This window comes from Oncorhynchus keta, chromosome 31 (genome assembly GCF_023373465.1).
Source record: "Oncorhynchus keta strain PuntledgeMale-10-30-2019 chromosome 31, Oket_V2, whole genome shotgun sequence".
NCBI classification, from domain to species: Eukaryota; Metazoa; Chordata; class Actinopteri; order Salmoniformes; family Salmonidae; genus Oncorhynchus; species Oncorhynchus keta.
Genome location: NC_068451.1, coordinates 7,609,425 through 7,625,610, shown reverse-complemented (window position 1 = coordinate 7,625,610; position 16,186 = coordinate 7,609,425). Strand labels below are relative to the sequence as shown.

General features: G+C 41.5%; 2 protein-coding genes across 6 annotated transcripts; both read left to right on the top strand.

Moving 5' to 3' along the window:
• The first annotated feature begins 862 nt into the window (after window positions 1–862).
• Window positions 863–8,646, top strand: LOC118364293 (rhomboid-related protein 2-like). 5 transcript variants are annotated; one of them, XM_035745716.1, is made up of 9 exons: window positions 1,022–1,393; window positions 1,821–1,873; window positions 2,505–2,756; window positions 3,972–4,120; window positions 5,615–5,727; window positions 6,132–6,232; window positions 6,337–6,397; window positions 6,526–6,587; window positions 7,343–8,646. In XM_035745716.1, the coding sequence occupies exons 3-9, from the start codon at window positions 2,520–2,522 to the stop codon at window positions 7,517–7,519; spliced, it is 900 nt and encodes a 299-aa protein (XP_035601609.1). In that variant the 5' UTR covers window positions 1,022–1,393; window positions 1,821–1,873; window positions 2,505–2,519; the 3' UTR covers window positions 7,520–8,646. The 5 variants fall into 5 exon arrangements, with proteins under 5 accessions (XP_035601610.1, XP_035601608.1, XP_035601609.1 ...); XM_035745717.2 differs by lacking the exons at window positions 1,022–1,393; window positions 1,821–1,873 and adding an exon at window positions 863–1,015; XM_035745715.2 differs by lacking the exons at window positions 1,022–1,393; window positions 1,821–1,873 and adding an exon at window positions 864–1,015 and having other exon boundaries at window positions 2,481–2,756.
• A 138-nt stretch (window positions 8,647–8,784) lies between these two features.
• On the top strand, window positions 8,785–15,369 carry LOC118364292 (gap junction alpha-9 protein-like). The gene is made up of 2 exons (XM_035745712.2): window positions 8,785–12,154; window positions 12,690–15,369. The coding sequence occupies exon 2, from the start codon at window positions 12,712–12,714 to the stop codon at window positions 14,200–14,202; it is 1,491 nt and encodes a 496-aa protein (XP_035601605.1). The 5' UTR covers window positions 8,785–12,154; window positions 12,690–12,711; the 3' UTR covers window positions 14,203–15,369.
• The last annotated feature ends 817 nt before the right edge of the window (window positions 15,370–16,186 follow it).

Genomic DNA, 16,186 nt, shown 5'->3' with positions numbered 1-16,186 from the left:
GTGTTGCCAACTCATTTTCAGGGTAAGTTGCTTGAGGCAGGTTGATTTGTTGCTAAAAGTTGCTAAATGACGTTGTGATGTCTTTGCGTGATAACGTAAAATTCGTCATTACGTAGAACACACAATAACGTTACTGAAATTGACTGGCCATCTCTGCAAGAAAAAATGATTTGACATTTGTTCAGGTACAGACTCAACACTCTTTTCTGTACTTCTGGCTGTACAGTTTTGATTGAGACATGTTGATTGATGTTGTAAGCTCTGTTCAAGATCAAACATTCGTGACCAACTATATTCATTGGGTTTGGCTGTCAAACCCGTGCTGCTGCAGTCAGCCAACAATGATTTGCAATTTGCTGAAATTGCTTCTGGCCTGCTGCTGCATGTGCACGAGCTGAGCGCCTGCTGCAAACGTCACTCACAATGCACTTTTGCAGCCAGTCACGTGTGTTATGACAGAGAATATCGTTTTTTGTGTCATTTAGAGGGAAAATGCATGCATTTGAGCATTTGAGTCACTTTTCAAAAGTTGCTAAAAGTTCCAAATACATTTTTAAAAGTAGCTAAATTTGTTGCTAGGTGCTGTCTGAAAAGTTGCTAAATCTAGCAACAAATTTGCTAAATTGGCATCACTGGGTGTATATGTGAAAATCAACAAGCAGCCCAATAGTCAGTACATGTAAAACTTTAAAAAATTAAATAATTATGGGTGTCTCTCTTTTGTAATGGGCTCTTACACCCTCTAGTGGTACAACTCGTATTGTGCAGAAATTGCATTGATAGGATGCTTGATAGCACAACAAGCTTTTCCTTTGGAACAATTAAAATATTTTAACACCAGAATCGTTGATAAACAAGTATATGACTCGTTTGTCTGTGGTCCACGAAACAACGATGCATATCACACTTTTAATAATAGGTTGTTGATGGAGGACATTTCATCAATGGGGACCTCCATGCCAAAGCCTCAAGCCCATGATGGCGTCACCGGTCTCAGGTGTTACCGGAAGCGCAGGTGAGTTGTTGCAAAAATGCCTGCGAAATTTGCGCTACATTCAACTTTTTAGATTTATGAAATGAGATTCAGTAGTCTATTCGTTTCAAGTGGGGGTGCTTCAGTGGTTTGTTTGGAAAAGGAAGGAAGTTCGTAGCAGGAAAAGCGAAGGGAGGTCTATAATTATCTCAAGTCATTTATCAGAATTGACCGTCATTTTCCCAAGGACAGTAGTGAGGATTTTACGCGCCTTGGAATGTCCGGACTGTTTTAGAATTGTTTGAAAATATAAAAAGTATTAAAGAGAAACTTCTACAGTAATTTATATATTTTAAGATGCTAGTGGACACGTTGAGTTGATTCATTTTACACGACAGCACTACCAATCAGTAACGTTACGTAAGTTACTTCTAAACTTTCCAAACACCATTGCCTGCTATATAGGCCTCTGTTATTATGGAAAATGTGTAAACCAACTTCTGTACTGAATGGGACATGGTCATGTGTGTGTGGGTTACGTTTACATGGTTCATATTCAGGTAAATTGGGGGGGGAAAAAGCCACGTCGTCAAAAAAAAGGGCTTAGGAAAATTCACTTTGAAATTGTATTGATGGGCTTGTATTTCTGTCACTCATATTGACCCTACAGTGGCAGACTCCAAAGTAATCCAATATATCAGCCATTGATGTATTAGGCCTGGGTTCCCCAATGGGCGGTCTGAATTTATTTGTATCCCCCCCCCCCCCACACACATTAATAGAGTGGCATATGTGATTGTATCCCAATGTAATCAATGTTTTAATTATTGTTTTTGCCAAATACTAGATCTGTTTGGGATTCTTGCAGTACATTTTCTGGCCCCATGACCATCAGCTCAAGTAAATATCATCCCACGGCTGAATGTAATTGGGGAGCCCTTTATTAGGATAATTCCAAAAAGCATCTGCTCTGTGTTCCAGGAAGATTTGTATAGCTACTGTAATTGTCCCTAGAGACAACAATTGTATACGTCAAAGCTGAACTTCACCTCTTTCTCATGTTTATCACAGCATCAAATACCTCACTAATGTGTCGTTAACCCTGAAGCTACTCAACCAATAATTCGGAAGACAATATCTCACCCTTAGTTTTGTTAATCTGACGCAAACCCAACCCATTTAACACAACATCATTTACATTTACATTTAAGTCATTTAGCAGACGCTCTTATCCAGAGCGACTTACAAATTGGAGAGCGACTTACAACATACACTCTTAACAAATCAATTGCTGTTACATTGAATGGTGCAATCCTCACCTTTTAATGGTTTTATTCCATAAGAAAATCCTCTGCCTGTGGTCTAGTTTCCCAGACACAGATGAAGTCCAATTTAATCCGTGTCTAGGAAACCAGTGTCTATCGACACAATACTGAAAAGACAATGACATACTTTCATAGAGATCTGAAATGTATTGTGTTCTTCCTGTCAATTCATTTGACTGTAGGACTCATCCACTCTATTTGTCTAGACTACGATCTGAGTGATGGACAGAGACATTGAAGAGCAGGACCCCCTCGCCGTAGACCCTGTAGACAGAGATGGGAGACGGATGGGGGATGCGGGAGGTGATGATGGCAGGAATAGGAAGGTTGGATGCTGCGAGAGGTTCCATCGCTCCATCTCCAAGTGGATGCTTCCGGAAGAACTCCACGAACAGTACCGGGAGCGAGCCAACTGCTGCCCCCCTCCCATCTTCATCATCCTCATCAGCATCGGAGAGGTGAGGTTTAAAACGCATCATGGTTAATACGCATCCTACTAATGGCAGCGCAGCATTGACAACAAGTAGCCTCTTTTGCATCTGCATACGTTGTTATGATTGTGTTATACCTGAGTGAATTTTCGATTTCAGGAAATGCTCTGGACATGGTATTTAAAGAGAGAGGTGCAGCTGATATTATACCTCCACCATGGTTCATTGGACAAAGCCTATGGGGAAATGAATTTAAAGAAAATAAATGCCAGAAATAAGGTCTGTGGTAAACACAGGCTTAGGAGATCTTATACGTTTTGTTCTATGAGATAATCTTAATCAGCTAATGTCACTTGTTGTGAGTTTTGAAGCACATAAAGTACAAAGGCTTCATAATTCATAAAGGTCATTTTAACTGACCTATTATCTCTTAGAATAAAACGTCTCTCCTTGGCCTGTGTTAACCTCAGACCTTATTTTCTATGTTTATCCCAAAACCCTATTCTTTCCCCATTAATTTCCCCCATAGGAATGGCTGAACGAACCAGAGGGAACTCATTTCCGTTTTTTAGGACTACAAGCTGGCGAGCTCGATTAAATGGCCAACCATTGGTATTTGTGTATTCACACTCTCCGAGTTTGGATGTGGCTAAGGTCCAAACTGAAGAGCTCTTGTACCAGACATTCCTCTCTCTCTCCTTCTGCTGTGGGAGGTCTCGGCCAGCTTATCCATCTCAATGTCTGAATTCATCCAAGATTCTTAGAGCAATCCCTAGACCTATGCGTTGGCTCAATAAAAATAGCGTTTGAGCACAATTAACATTGGGACCAGGGTTTAAGGGTTTCCTCCCAAGGAATGTGATTGTAATCATACACTACGTACACCGTGTGTTCATGACATTTCCCAGATATTTTAGTAGTATGGTGAGCTTGTTATGGCAAAATAATTGAGATGTGTGTTAGTTATTAAAGGTGAAATGAGAAAAATGTGCGACGTCGACGCAGTTTGTTAAAGAAATTTGTCTAGGGTTCTCTCTGCTCTTCTCATTAACTTTGTTGCCATTGTGTGTTATCAGTTTGGAGTATGTTTGTATTCTGCTATAATGGTCTGCTCTGCCCGTACTGCAACACAATGCAAAAGGCTGACTCATGGCTACATTTAAAGCAACTGTTTTAGCCTTTCAGGACCCCTCCTGTCATTATGTAGCTCGTCACTGATTTAACCTGTGTCTGTCTGGACAGCTAGCAGTGTTTATCTACTATGCGGTGTGGAAGCCCCAGAAGCAGTGGGTCACCCTGGGCGAGGGCATCTGGAACAGCCCTCTCACTTACAAGTCTGACCGGCGGGAGGAGGCGTGGCGCTTCGTCTCCTACATGTTTGTCCACGCTGGGTAAGGGTCACCTCACCTCACACAGATGCCCAAACCCACTGGAGATTTACCATTGACCAAACATTTTAGTCCAGGACTAGGCGTAATCCACAGGAGGCTGCTGAAGGGAGGACGGCTCATAATAAGAGCGAATGGAATGGCATCAAACGCATGGAAGCCATGTGTTTGAAACCATTCCACTTGATTCTGCTCCAGCCATTACCATGAGCCTGCCCTCTCCAATTAAGGTGCCACCAACCTCTTGTGGCTTAATCTGTGTCCAAAAGAGTAGAGCATTGCAGGTCATTCCTCTTGCCACATCTCACTGAAATGATTCACTCTCTCCCATATCATCTGTTTATATAACACTTGGCCACTGCTAAAGCAGTTCTGGGTTCTTCAGAGTTTGAGGTCACGATTCAATCCAAGTGAAAGGCTTTAAAAGGCAATTTCCCAAATGTTCACAGAGCTTGCATTCACTGTAAACACTGGATGTCGGCTCAAGCAAAAATAACCTTTTAAAAGTAAATTGCGGTGTGCACGTTTTGTGTTTGTGAGTCTTTCCACAGGTTCTAATTCATTGGTAAGACATTCACTCGGCTATCCACTCAATCATACTCTCACACTGGCGGCGCTAGGGGGTAGCAAGATGGTGGTGGAAGCCCCCTCTAGAATAGGCCTGTTTTAAATTGTCAATATATAACGAAAGTGAAAATATTTCAATCAAATCAATCAAACGTAATTATAAAACCATTTTTACATCAGCCGATGTCACAAAGTGCTAAATCCACAGGATTTCTCTCTCTCAAAATCCTGTTCTCACGAATGTGCTCCGACCGCTCAGCAAGACGGCACAGCCTACATAACGCCATGCCTCTTCATTGGCTAAGCCAGAATTTCATGGATTTGAATGGTTGTAAAATCCTGTTTAATTGAGATAATGTATCTTCGGACTATGTAAAAGTTGCTTATAGCTCGCTATACCCTATGAAAGTCTCTCCTACTTCCTGGTGCAAGTCCTGTGCTGTTTTTGAATGGGCCTCAATCTTATATTATTAAATTCATGAAAATGTGGTCATTTAAGATATGTACAATTATATTCGTATTCATGGTTTAATTTACTTCTACCTGATGCCTTTTATGAAGATTTTAGATAGCATTTTTTTTCTCCAGAATTGTGGAATATACCCCATAATGACTTTTTACCAGAAATAATTTAAGAGGATCTTCTCAGGTACAATAATGTTTTTGAGGATGTGTTGAAATGTACTTTGCTTGCAAATACGTGCCAACCAAGCCGTCAGCTAAACGTTTTGCAGTTAACATGAACTGTGTTGTTTCATATAGGCAGCCTGACCTTACGTATCCACATAACATGATGTGGGTGATGAAACAATGGAGCCTCATTTAATGCAATGACCAAGCTACCCCAGTGAAAATGTCCTGCCGCCACCACTACTCCTAAGTCTCAACTCCCATGTCTCCATCTCCTCTCTATGTCTTCCTTCCCCACAGCGTGGAGCACATCCTGGGCAACCTGGTGATGCAGCTACTGCTGGGCATCCCACTGGAGCTGGTCCACAAAGGCTTTGAAGTGGGCATGGTCTACATGGCAGGCGTCCTAGCAGGTGGGCATCCACATACACCCCCTTTTGTCCATTGACGCACAGTCAATTAGACACAGTTGTCTTCAAAGGTCTGTTACAACTGAATGAAGTTGCTTTTAAGTTGACTCTGTTTTAGCTAGTGACATGAATAGTATAGCATGTGATTGGTTAACCAACACAATGTGCGCGACAGGTTACCTTCGTTATTATTAGCTCACTTGTTACATACCTCTTCTGGATTTTTGCTGATCACGACTGTACAATGCTAGCAACTCACAGGCAGAGCTGTGTAGATGGTAATCACGTTTCACACTTAAGTCTCTGACATTCTTTCGCTTCTCAAAAGTTAGATTTTTCCTGTTTGGGTTTCATAGCTGAAATGTCTATAATGCTATAGATGACCTTCTCATGCATGTTGTCCTCAGGCTCCCTGGCCAGCTCTATATTTGATCCCCACAGTGCTCTGGTAGGGGCCTCTGGGGGGGTATATGCCCTCATAGGTGGATACTTCATGAACGCTGTTGTGGTGAGTTCTGGCTAACTGCTGATTCTACTATTTTAGCAGGTTTTTTTTTTCTCTCTCTCATTATTTCCCTGTTCTTTCCTCTTGTGTAACTCCCTGGCCTACAGAACTTCAGAGAGATGATTCCTCTCCTTGGAGTGTTTCGTATTGGAGTGATTGTGATTATCGGTAGGTCCCTTCCTAGATCCACTCGACTTATTTTCCCACCAGTGCCTCAAGGTTTACTGTTCCAGCAGCGCCCACGCCTCTGTGATTGTATTTCAGTAACTAAACGTTCAATGTTTTTTTTTCTCAAGTCGGGACAGATGTCGGATTCGCCCTTTACAGAAGATTTCTTACTCACGACGTTGGCTTGAAGGTAAGACATCTTCTTGTGTTTGTCCTGCATGCCCTTTCTCTTCTTAAAATGCATGGCATTGAAAGATTTTCCACAGACAGATAAGTATTGTTTCAGCAGAGAGCAAGGCTTTTTTAGAACAGTCTTTAGTTCACAACTGGAGAGGCTCTAACGCGAAGTCCAACCCTGGACCAATATAACAGTGAGTAGCTCTGGCTTTTATCAGTGTGCCTAAATAGAAAACTAGAGAGAAAAAAACTGCAGTAGCAGTACCACCCAACTGCATTATACGGCTTACAGTTACACAGGACTGACTAATCTCTAAACCAGATTGCCCTCTATACACTCTGTCACACACACATCCTGTCTGGTCCCTCTGTATTATTGCACCCAAGCCATTCCTGTCACTAGACTGTGATGAGTGTGATCCTTGATTTTGTTCTCTGCTTTAGGAGAAGCGGAGAGCAAGATAAGGGTTGCAGCTGTTTTGTCTTTCCAGCAGCCTAACTGACTGGGCTATAAGATACTAATCTATCACCTGCTTTCCCTCTCTCATCTTGCTTTTATTTCACGTTTTCTTGGTCTTTGTGAGAAGTGCGGTTTCAAATGCACACTCTGCATTTAAACTGGTCCTGCTATTTTTACTGTCCACCCTTTGCATACTAACCACAGCGACAGGGCAGAGGATGCTAATTGTAAGGCTGTGGCACAGCATGACTTTGTTGGTTTGAAGGGAAAACTAGATTGAAATGAGACTTGTCCCTGGTCTCCCTCAGGTTTCGTTTGTGGCGCACATTGGAGGAGGAGTGGCTGGGATGACCATTGGTTACGTGTTCTTCAGCGCCTACAACCAGAAGCTCCTGAAGGACCCGCGCTTCTGGCTTTGCATAGTCGGCTACGTAGTCTTCCTCTTGTTCGCTGTGCTCTTCAACTTCTTCCTTTCCCCTGCATAATTTCACACTATACAAAATGAATGCGTTTTGAATAACGGAAATAGGACATTTCAGGGACTTGGTAGGTTATCTAAAAAAAATGTAAACCTCTACTGCAGGAGAGAAGAGATTTAAATTGAAAGAGGGATTCCTAGTTGAAGTGTAGTATTTCACTCAGCGCAAATGATCTTTGTTACATTTTTTAGTGATGTTGATAATGAAATGCATTATTAATTTGATCTCTAGGTTTTGTACTGAACTCATACCTCAGTTAATTGGTGTTACGGGTATTTTATTTCAAATGATGTTTGTCCTGATTAGTCAGTGAGGTAGGACATTATTTCCCCAAGCAGGTCCTTTCCTCAATTTTAGATTGGCCTACAAGTGTGTGTGTTTTGGGGGAATTTTCAAGCCATCAGGAGCAAGTGTGTCATCTGTTGGTTAACGGCGTGTCAATTCGTAAACAAGCCATGAGAATGGCCCAATGCCAGGTTATTGTTTCACTTCCCTGTTGACAGGATGAGACACTGTCTGACAATAGCACATATCAATGTTAATCTGCTCACATATCCTTGGCTAAGCCTCTTTCAAGTATAATTTATTGAAGGCATGATATTAATTTGTGTTTCTCTTTAGCTTTTGCTACTTGCCAGCAGTTTTGAATCTCAGTCAGTCTGTTAATCCTTTGGTTGTTTAGGATGTTTGTGTACAGTGGAACAGTAGAGGGCAGCACTTTCCATTGTATATTAGGCATTGTCTATATCATTTCCATTGTGCCACTGTGTATTAGTCTACATAACTGTTTAGTATGACAGTCCATGAGGAAAATGAAAAGGCCTCATCTTATGCCATTTGTATGGCATATTTTTTTATTGGTGATATCTTCAAATGTTTTTCCTAAACTTATTTGTGGTGATATTTGTTAGTTGGTATGTGAAACCAAATGGAGGTTCAACAAACCAATACATACTTTAGGTATTTATTATGTAATTACAACTTGTACAATGTACTTTCAAAGTATATGTCAGGTAGATAGCATAACATTCCAATTGTAAATGTTTTGTATTTGAAGCTCTTTTTTTATCTCCAGACTCAATCTTGTATCTTTTCATCACTTTTACATTAAATGTTATTTTACATTTCCAAAATTCCCTTCGGATCTTAGATCTGTGTTGACAAAGCCACGCATAATCCGATCTCTGTGAAAATGACTGGATTATGAGTTTTTTTTGTTGTGCAAACTCTATTTGGTGTTATACGACAAATAGTTAATCTTGGTAAAAACATATCTTAATTCATCTGGTCTATAGCAAGCCAGACATGGGGGTTAGTGAATGGGTACGGAGCAGAATATTTGCTTGACTGATGTCTGACCTGACCTAGGGTGCCACGCTTCTATTATTAGCTAACAGTGGCTTCAAAAAAAGACAATTGATCGTACCCCAATGACAGCCACCACTCTAGCCAGTTTATGTGGAACATTCCATAGTTCCAGACTCGGAACATCAATACAGTGCCATTATTTAATTGTGTGCTTGCTAGTCTGCTTTGTGGACACTTAAACCATTGGTTAAGAGGGATAATGGACTTCAGAAAGTACTGATAAATTAGTAATGGCCAAGTTGTCATAAATATTGGTTCTTAAATTCAACAAACTGCTGGACAATAGGATAAATAAAATCCTCAAACAAGGTTCACCTAATGTGAATCCCTGACTATATAAATGTATTTGAATCCGACTCGTTTGGAAAGTGAATCAAACCCCCCTAGTGTTGCCAAATGATTTGACCAATATTCTAAAGAGAGACCATTTCAGGGCAGTACACAGGGTTCTCAGGTGAATGGTATAGTCAGTCTATATTGGGTACCAGTCTGTTTGGGATTGAACAATGCTAGCTCCTGTAGTAAAGCAGAACCAGACTGGCACACCATCTGCTCAGCAATAATCCACCCAGGATTTGGGGTTAAGGTTTTGTACTGAGAAGCAATATTTTCACATTTTCCCTTTTGTGCAGGTCATTAGTTAGAGCATGACGATCTGGTTTACTCATCATGGGGAGATACTAGTAGAACATGTTTGGATTTGGGCCAGTAGATATATGTAATTGATTCTTTAGCCAAATGTAAAATGAATGAGTGGGAGGTGCTTTGGAAAGCTGGAAAGTGTTTGAGATAGACATTAGGGATTGAGAGCTTGAAATTGTGGCAGTGCTTATAAATTTAACCGGCTAAATATACAGAACAAAAATGGGAGCCAGGCCCACCCACTGGGGAGCCAGGACCTGCCAATCAGAATGGGTTTTCCCCCCCACAAAAGGGCTTTATTACAGATGTAAATACTCCTCAGTTTCATCAGTTTTCCGGGTGGCTGGTCTCAAGACAAGGTGAAGAAGCCGGATGTGGGGGTCCTGGGCTAGCGTGGTAACAAGTGGCCTGTGGTTGTGAGGCTGGTTGGACATACTGCCAGATTCTCTAAAACGAAGTTGAAGTGGCTTATGGTAAAAAATGGTTATGGTTAAAATTACATTATCTGGCAACAGCTCTGATGGACAATCCTGCTGTCAGCATGCCAATTGCACACTACCTCAACTTCAGACATCTGTGGCATTGTGTTGTGTGACAAAACTGCACATTTTAGAGCGGCCTTTTATTGTCCCCAGCACAAAGTGAACCTCATACAGCTTAATATGCCACATCTGTCAGGTGGATGGATTATCGTGAAAAAGGAGAAATGCTCACAAACAAGGATGTAAAAAAAAATGTCTGCACAAAATGTGAGAGAAATAAGCTTTTTTTTGTCCGTACGGAAACTTTCTGAGATCTTTTATTTCAGCTCATGAATCATGGGACCAACACTTGACATGTTGCATTTTATAGTTACATTTCTAAATTTAGTGTACAGGAATTTGATTATTAGTAATAGAATATAAACTTTTAATCTAGTACTCGCACCCATCCCTAATAGACATCAATTGCACATCACACAGATTGGAAAACTCCTATTGGTGTTAGTCTACTTGTTGATAGACAAAATGACAGACCCATGTAACTGCACTGTGCATTGACCAAAGTCGATTATCAAAATCTCATCGAAAATCCATTCCTTTGGAAATAATGATAGTATGATCTGGTTAAAGGAAAACCACAAAGAAAGTTGTGTTTTCTGGCCATCACATGACACTATATGTAGGCTAACACACAATGATCAGAACTGCATTTCATTTTGTAACTGCTATATAAACACTTTTGTAACTGTTTTCAGGTCGAGTTACAGGACCCAGGATTATGTCAACTCCTGGACAAAAAAAAGCAGACAAAGTTTTAAATATACCCTTAACATCTGTGGTAATCAGGTTTAGGCTCAATTTGAATTGAGGCAGTCAATTTTAGAAGGAAACTGAAATTCCAATTCAATGAAAAAGGGAATCTCTTTTCCACAACTTCTCAATAAACTGAAAAGGAGAAGCTATTTATGTCAAAAGTTGTCAAATGTTCTGATTTGAAATTCAACTCACTTCCTGAATTGACTGACTTCAATTGCAACAAGCCAGAGTAATCGATTTCTTGTAAATTAATACAAATATTGTGTCAACTGCCAGAGACAACTTAATTACAGAGGGGAAGCACCAGAGTATGAAATCGGACATGACCCATTGATTGCATTACAAGAGTAAAAAACTATAGATCTGAAAGAGTTGTGGCACAGTCCCATAGCGTTATGTTGTTTGGGAGGGATACCAGAACCAGTAACTGATTTCAAAACAAACTCCCATCACATTGCCTATGTATACCATGATCAGATAAACTGCACCAAACATCTCTCACCGGGGGCTATGGCGTATATCCTATAGAATCTACAGACGGCAGACAAGAGGGAACCTAATAAGTAGGCCGTCTGTCCAGTACAACACCTTTCCATGCTTCACTCTTATATTCCTAGCTATACATTCAAGACACACTGGACTGTTGACATTTAAGTTCAGCTAGTCCTTTAGGAGAAGCCAAATATCTTTTTAACCAAGTCATTCCACTGTTTCTTTTTAATTAAGGACATTATTTAACTAACCTATAACCCTGAATCAATAAATGGCAAGCGTGAATAGGCTGAAACAATTGCTGTGTGGCTATGATTTCTCTACTGTATTGGTAGAACTCTGATTATTGATTTTATCTCGCTGACTGACCAGAATCTGGCACTGGCAGCTGTCTCAACTGTTCAGTCATACGTGGTGTACTGTCGGCACTGGAAACCCTGGTCAAATTTGGGTCACAGAAGTTCAGGTGATGCGCATCGACAGATGTGGAGGGGGTACAAACGATTTTCTTTTAAAGCTTTTTGGTGGCCTCATCGCGGCTGGATGACCCGTGGGGATTCAAATCACCGGCAGTCTGTTCATGCTGCTGCAAGGTAAATGGAAATGACTCTCTCATTGATTTCTCTCATTGTTTATAAGTTAAATCACCGAGGGGAATGGCTTTATTTTTGGCAAAACAGGACTACTGAAAGGAGCAAGAGAGGCAAATAATAAACATGATAATCGACGGCTTGCTTATTCATACATTTTGACATCTGCTTTACAAATATGTGATGCTCCATATTCATTGTAAATTTACATCTGTCTTCGATGTACATTGCCTTTTTTTCCCCTGATAAAGGTATGTTACAATTCATTATTTATATGTCAATGACTTAACCAAGTTTAGTTTTAAATTGTATTTATTGATATGAAAGGACTGATGCATTATTTTAATTGGTAAATCAACCTTTGTGGGATTAAAATAGTCTGGGGAATAATATATTTTCATAGAGTATTTGTTAATGAAATACAGGTTTTAAAACAAACTGCATAGAAAATAACATTTACATGTACTTTTTATGATGTATTTTTGAAGATACTAGTGTAAGAAAGTTCAGTTGCTTATTGTTACACACCAAATTGTGGCTTGAAAGTTGGTTGAATGGTTTATATACAGATATTAATATGAATAAATGTTGTATTTCATTAAAAAAACAATGCTTTTGCTCATTATTGGGGAGGAATTCCCCTTTATGTCCAATTAGAATTTCTGAGCAATATTTCTGTCCATTGAGGGGCCTTGGGCTCAAGAACCATCCAAAAAGGCAAAAGTTCCATATAGCCTCTTTAAATGACAAAATTGCCTCGATCCTCTCTCTGCCTCCTACTCACAGACACAACGATGCCCGTGTAAAGATGGGGGATTGGAATTTCCTAGGGGGGATATTGGAGGAGGTCCATATCCACTCCACTATGGTGGGAAAAATCTGGCTCACCATCCTATTCATCTTCCGCATGCTGGTGTTGGGTGTGGCGGCCGAGGACGTGTGGAACGATGAGCAGGCCGACTTCATCTGCAACACGGAGCAGCCCGGGTGCCGGAACGTCTGCTACGACCTGGCTTTCCCCATCTCCCTCATCCGCTTCTGGGTCCTTCAGGTCATCTTTGTCTCATCGCCCTCACTGGTGTACATGGGCCATGCTCTCTACCGCCTCCGAGCCCTGGAGAAGGAGCGGCAGAAAAAGAAGGTCCTGCTACGTCGCGAGCTGGAGCTGGTAGACGTGGACATGGTGGCTGCTCGGAAAACGATTGAGCGAGAGGTGAGGCAGCTGGAGCAAGGCAAGCTCAACAAGGCTCCGCTGTCAGGGTCCCTGCTGCGCACCTACGTGGCCCACATCATTACCCGCTCTGCCGTGGAGGTAGGCTTTATAACGGGCCAGTACATCCTCTATGGCTTCCAGCTCTCCCCTCTATTCAAGTGCGAGCGTGAGCCTTGCCCCAACGCGGTGGACTGCTTTGTTTCCCGGCCCACAGAGAAGAGTGTCTTCATGGTCTTTATGCAATGCATCGCTGTAGTCTCCCTCTTCCTAAACATCTTGGAGATCATGCACCTGGGCTACAAGAAGGTCAAGAAGGGCATCCTGGATTACTATCCACACCTGCAAGACGAGCTTGACGACTTCTACTCAAGCAAAACCAAGAAAGACTCTGTGGTGCATCAGACAGGCATTGCTTCCTCCGGCTGTAATCCCACCATGGCCTCCGCGCCCAGTGGCTACAACCTCCTACTGGAGCGGGCCCAGGAGGGTCACACCTACCCCCCCCTTATCAACCCCTCTGCCTTCCTCCCTGTTCAGGGTGAACTGGCTGGTAAACGGAGCGTGGAAGAACTCAAAGATGCTGCACATAGCCCGACGGAGCACAACTCCAACTCCAATAACACCAGCAGTGACAGCCGCTCACCGCCCTGCGACTCAGTGACCCCGCCAAAGCAGGAGGAGCCAGAGGAGTCTGCACACCTTCCCCCTCACAGCGAGGAAGAGAAGAGGGGGAGCCCAGACTCTCCCAGGCGCCCAAGGGATGCATCTCATGCCTCCTCCTGCCCGACATTGCTAGTAGGCGCCGGAAGGAAAACATGGAGGGTCAACGCTCCCTCAAATTGTTCCACAGTGGTGGAGGGCAAAAGCTCAGACACAGATTCTTATGGGGGTGCTAAGGCCAGTGGTGGGTACCAAGCCCGGACTGCGTCGAAATCGGAACCCAAAATGCGTCCCTCCACCCCAGACTCACTGGGGGACTCAAGTTCAGGGTCACAGCACAGTCCGAGAACACCCTCTTCCAATCGCCGACCATCATCCACAAGCAACGCAAGTAGTAGGCGAGCCCCAACAGACTTACAAGTCTGAATGCTAAGACTAAAACCTTATCGCTTGTCCCTCAGACAAAAAATACTTTATTTCAAACACAGGGATCAGAAGAACATGACATGAGTTGTGACATTGTGTGAACTGCTTCGGAGGGAAATCTGTTGCAGTAGTCCAGCAAAATGGATAGATGTGTTTTATAAGATGTCACCTCTGTTTCTGTTGATCTCTATGTGGTAGTTTATTTTTGTATTCACCAGCTTCAAAGCCTCCGTCATACTTTGTGATGACATAAGACACAGTAGATAAAACATTGGGTGTGGGGACTAGCTATTGGGAATATTGACCTGCTTTTAAATGTATTGTGGCTAAGAGAGAAAAACACTGGAACAGTACAGATCACACAGCAGTGACACCGTTAGTGCTTTCTGTAGGTTTCAGTTAATTTTAAACACCATTGTTTAGAGAGAAACCATGAAAATATGTCCTCATGGCAGCCCAATTCAGAATTTTGTTTCACTAATTGGTCTTTTGACCAATCAGACGAGCTCTGAAAAATATCTGATATGAAAAGATCTGATTGACCAATTAGTGGGAAAAGATCAGAATTGGGCTGCCTGTCTAAACGCAGCCAAAGTACCTTTTGACCACTGAAAATAGAGTATGTAGACTAAATGATGTATATTGCATGAAAGAATTACCTAATTTCCCATTTATATCTTGGTTTTTATTTTGCATTAACTACTGTATGTCCATACTATCATCGTAAAACCATGTATGACGGTTACAATGGCCCTCCACGTTCTTTTAGGCACAACTTTTCTTTTAAGGGTTGTGGGGTATTTCAGTTTCTTATGCATTTCAAGTAACGCCAGCAGAGCCTCTGTGTGCACACAGTACAAAAGTGATATCATGAGGTAAGATTTCTATATTGTAACAAATGTGAACATGATTAAAAAGGAAAACACCCATTACGTTAATGTTTGTTTACTAGATACAAAGCATTGGTGTATAGTAGGATAAGTACACTGAAAGCAGAAAAAGGGGGTTTGCTTTTATGAGGGGGAGACAGTCAAAGGACAAAAGCTATTATATTTCAATATAATCAAATATACAAATTAAGTTAAATACTTAAACCTAGTAGAAAAAAAAGAACAGAGGTGAATAAAATCCCTTGCCTCCAGTTGTTGGTTTCGACTTGCCATAAAAATCTGAGTTTCTAACAAAATGACTTCAATAAAGCCGAGGCACATCCTAGTCGGCAGCTCCATCCTCTTTTGTAGGCTCATAGCGTTGAAGCTACAGAAGTGTGTAAAAACAGAAATTCAATTATTTGAGGCGGCAGGGTAGCCTAGTGGTTAGAGCGTTGGACTAGTAACCGGAAGGTTGCAAGTTCAAACCCCCGAGCTGACAAGGTACAAATTTGTCGTTCTGCCCCTGAACAGGCAGTTAACCCACTGTTCCTAGGCCGTCATTGAAAATAAGAATTTGTTCTGGTTAAATAAAGGTAAAATAAAAAATAAAAATGAGCCACTGCCTGTTCACCCAGCTATCATCCAGAAGGTGTGGCCAGTACAGGTGCATCAAAGCTGGGACCAAGAGACTGAAAAACAGCTTCTATCTCAAGGTCATCTGACTGTTAAACAGCCGTCACTAACATGGAGAGACTGCTGCCAACATACAGACTCAAATCTCTGGCCACTTAAATAAATGGACTTAATAAAAGTGTCACTAGTCACTTTAAATAACACCACTTTAATAATGTTCACATATCCTACATTACTAATCTCATATGTATATACTGTATTCTATAGCATCTTGCCTATGCTGCACACCATATATGTACATATTCTACTCATCCCTTTACATAAGGTACTTGTTGTGAATTTGTTAGATTACTTGTTAGATATTACTGCATCGTCGGAACTAGAAGCACAATCATTTCGCTACACTCACATTAACATCTGCTTACGATGTGTATGTGACCAAAAAAATGTGATTTGATTTTTTTACTTCCAATTTATTC

Bases quoted from the DNA above. Each gene is read 5' to 3' on its own strand.
- LOC118364293 (XM_035745717.2), top strand. From the start codon at position 2,520: ATGGACAGAGACATTGAAGAGCAGGACCCCCTCGCCGTAGACCCTGTA. The intron at 5,728-6,131 runs GTGGGCATCCAC...TGTTGTCCTCAG, and splicing joins CATGGCAGGCGTCCTAGCAG to GCTCCCTGGCCAGCTCTATA. The intron at 6,398-6,525 runs GTAGGTCCCTTC...TTTTTTCTCAAG, and splicing joins TGGAGTGATTGTGATTATCG to TCGGGACAGATGTCGGATTC.
- LOC118364292 (XM_035745712.2), top strand. From the start codon at position 12,712: ATGGGGGATTGGAATTTCCTAGGGGGGATATTGGAGGAGGTCCATATC.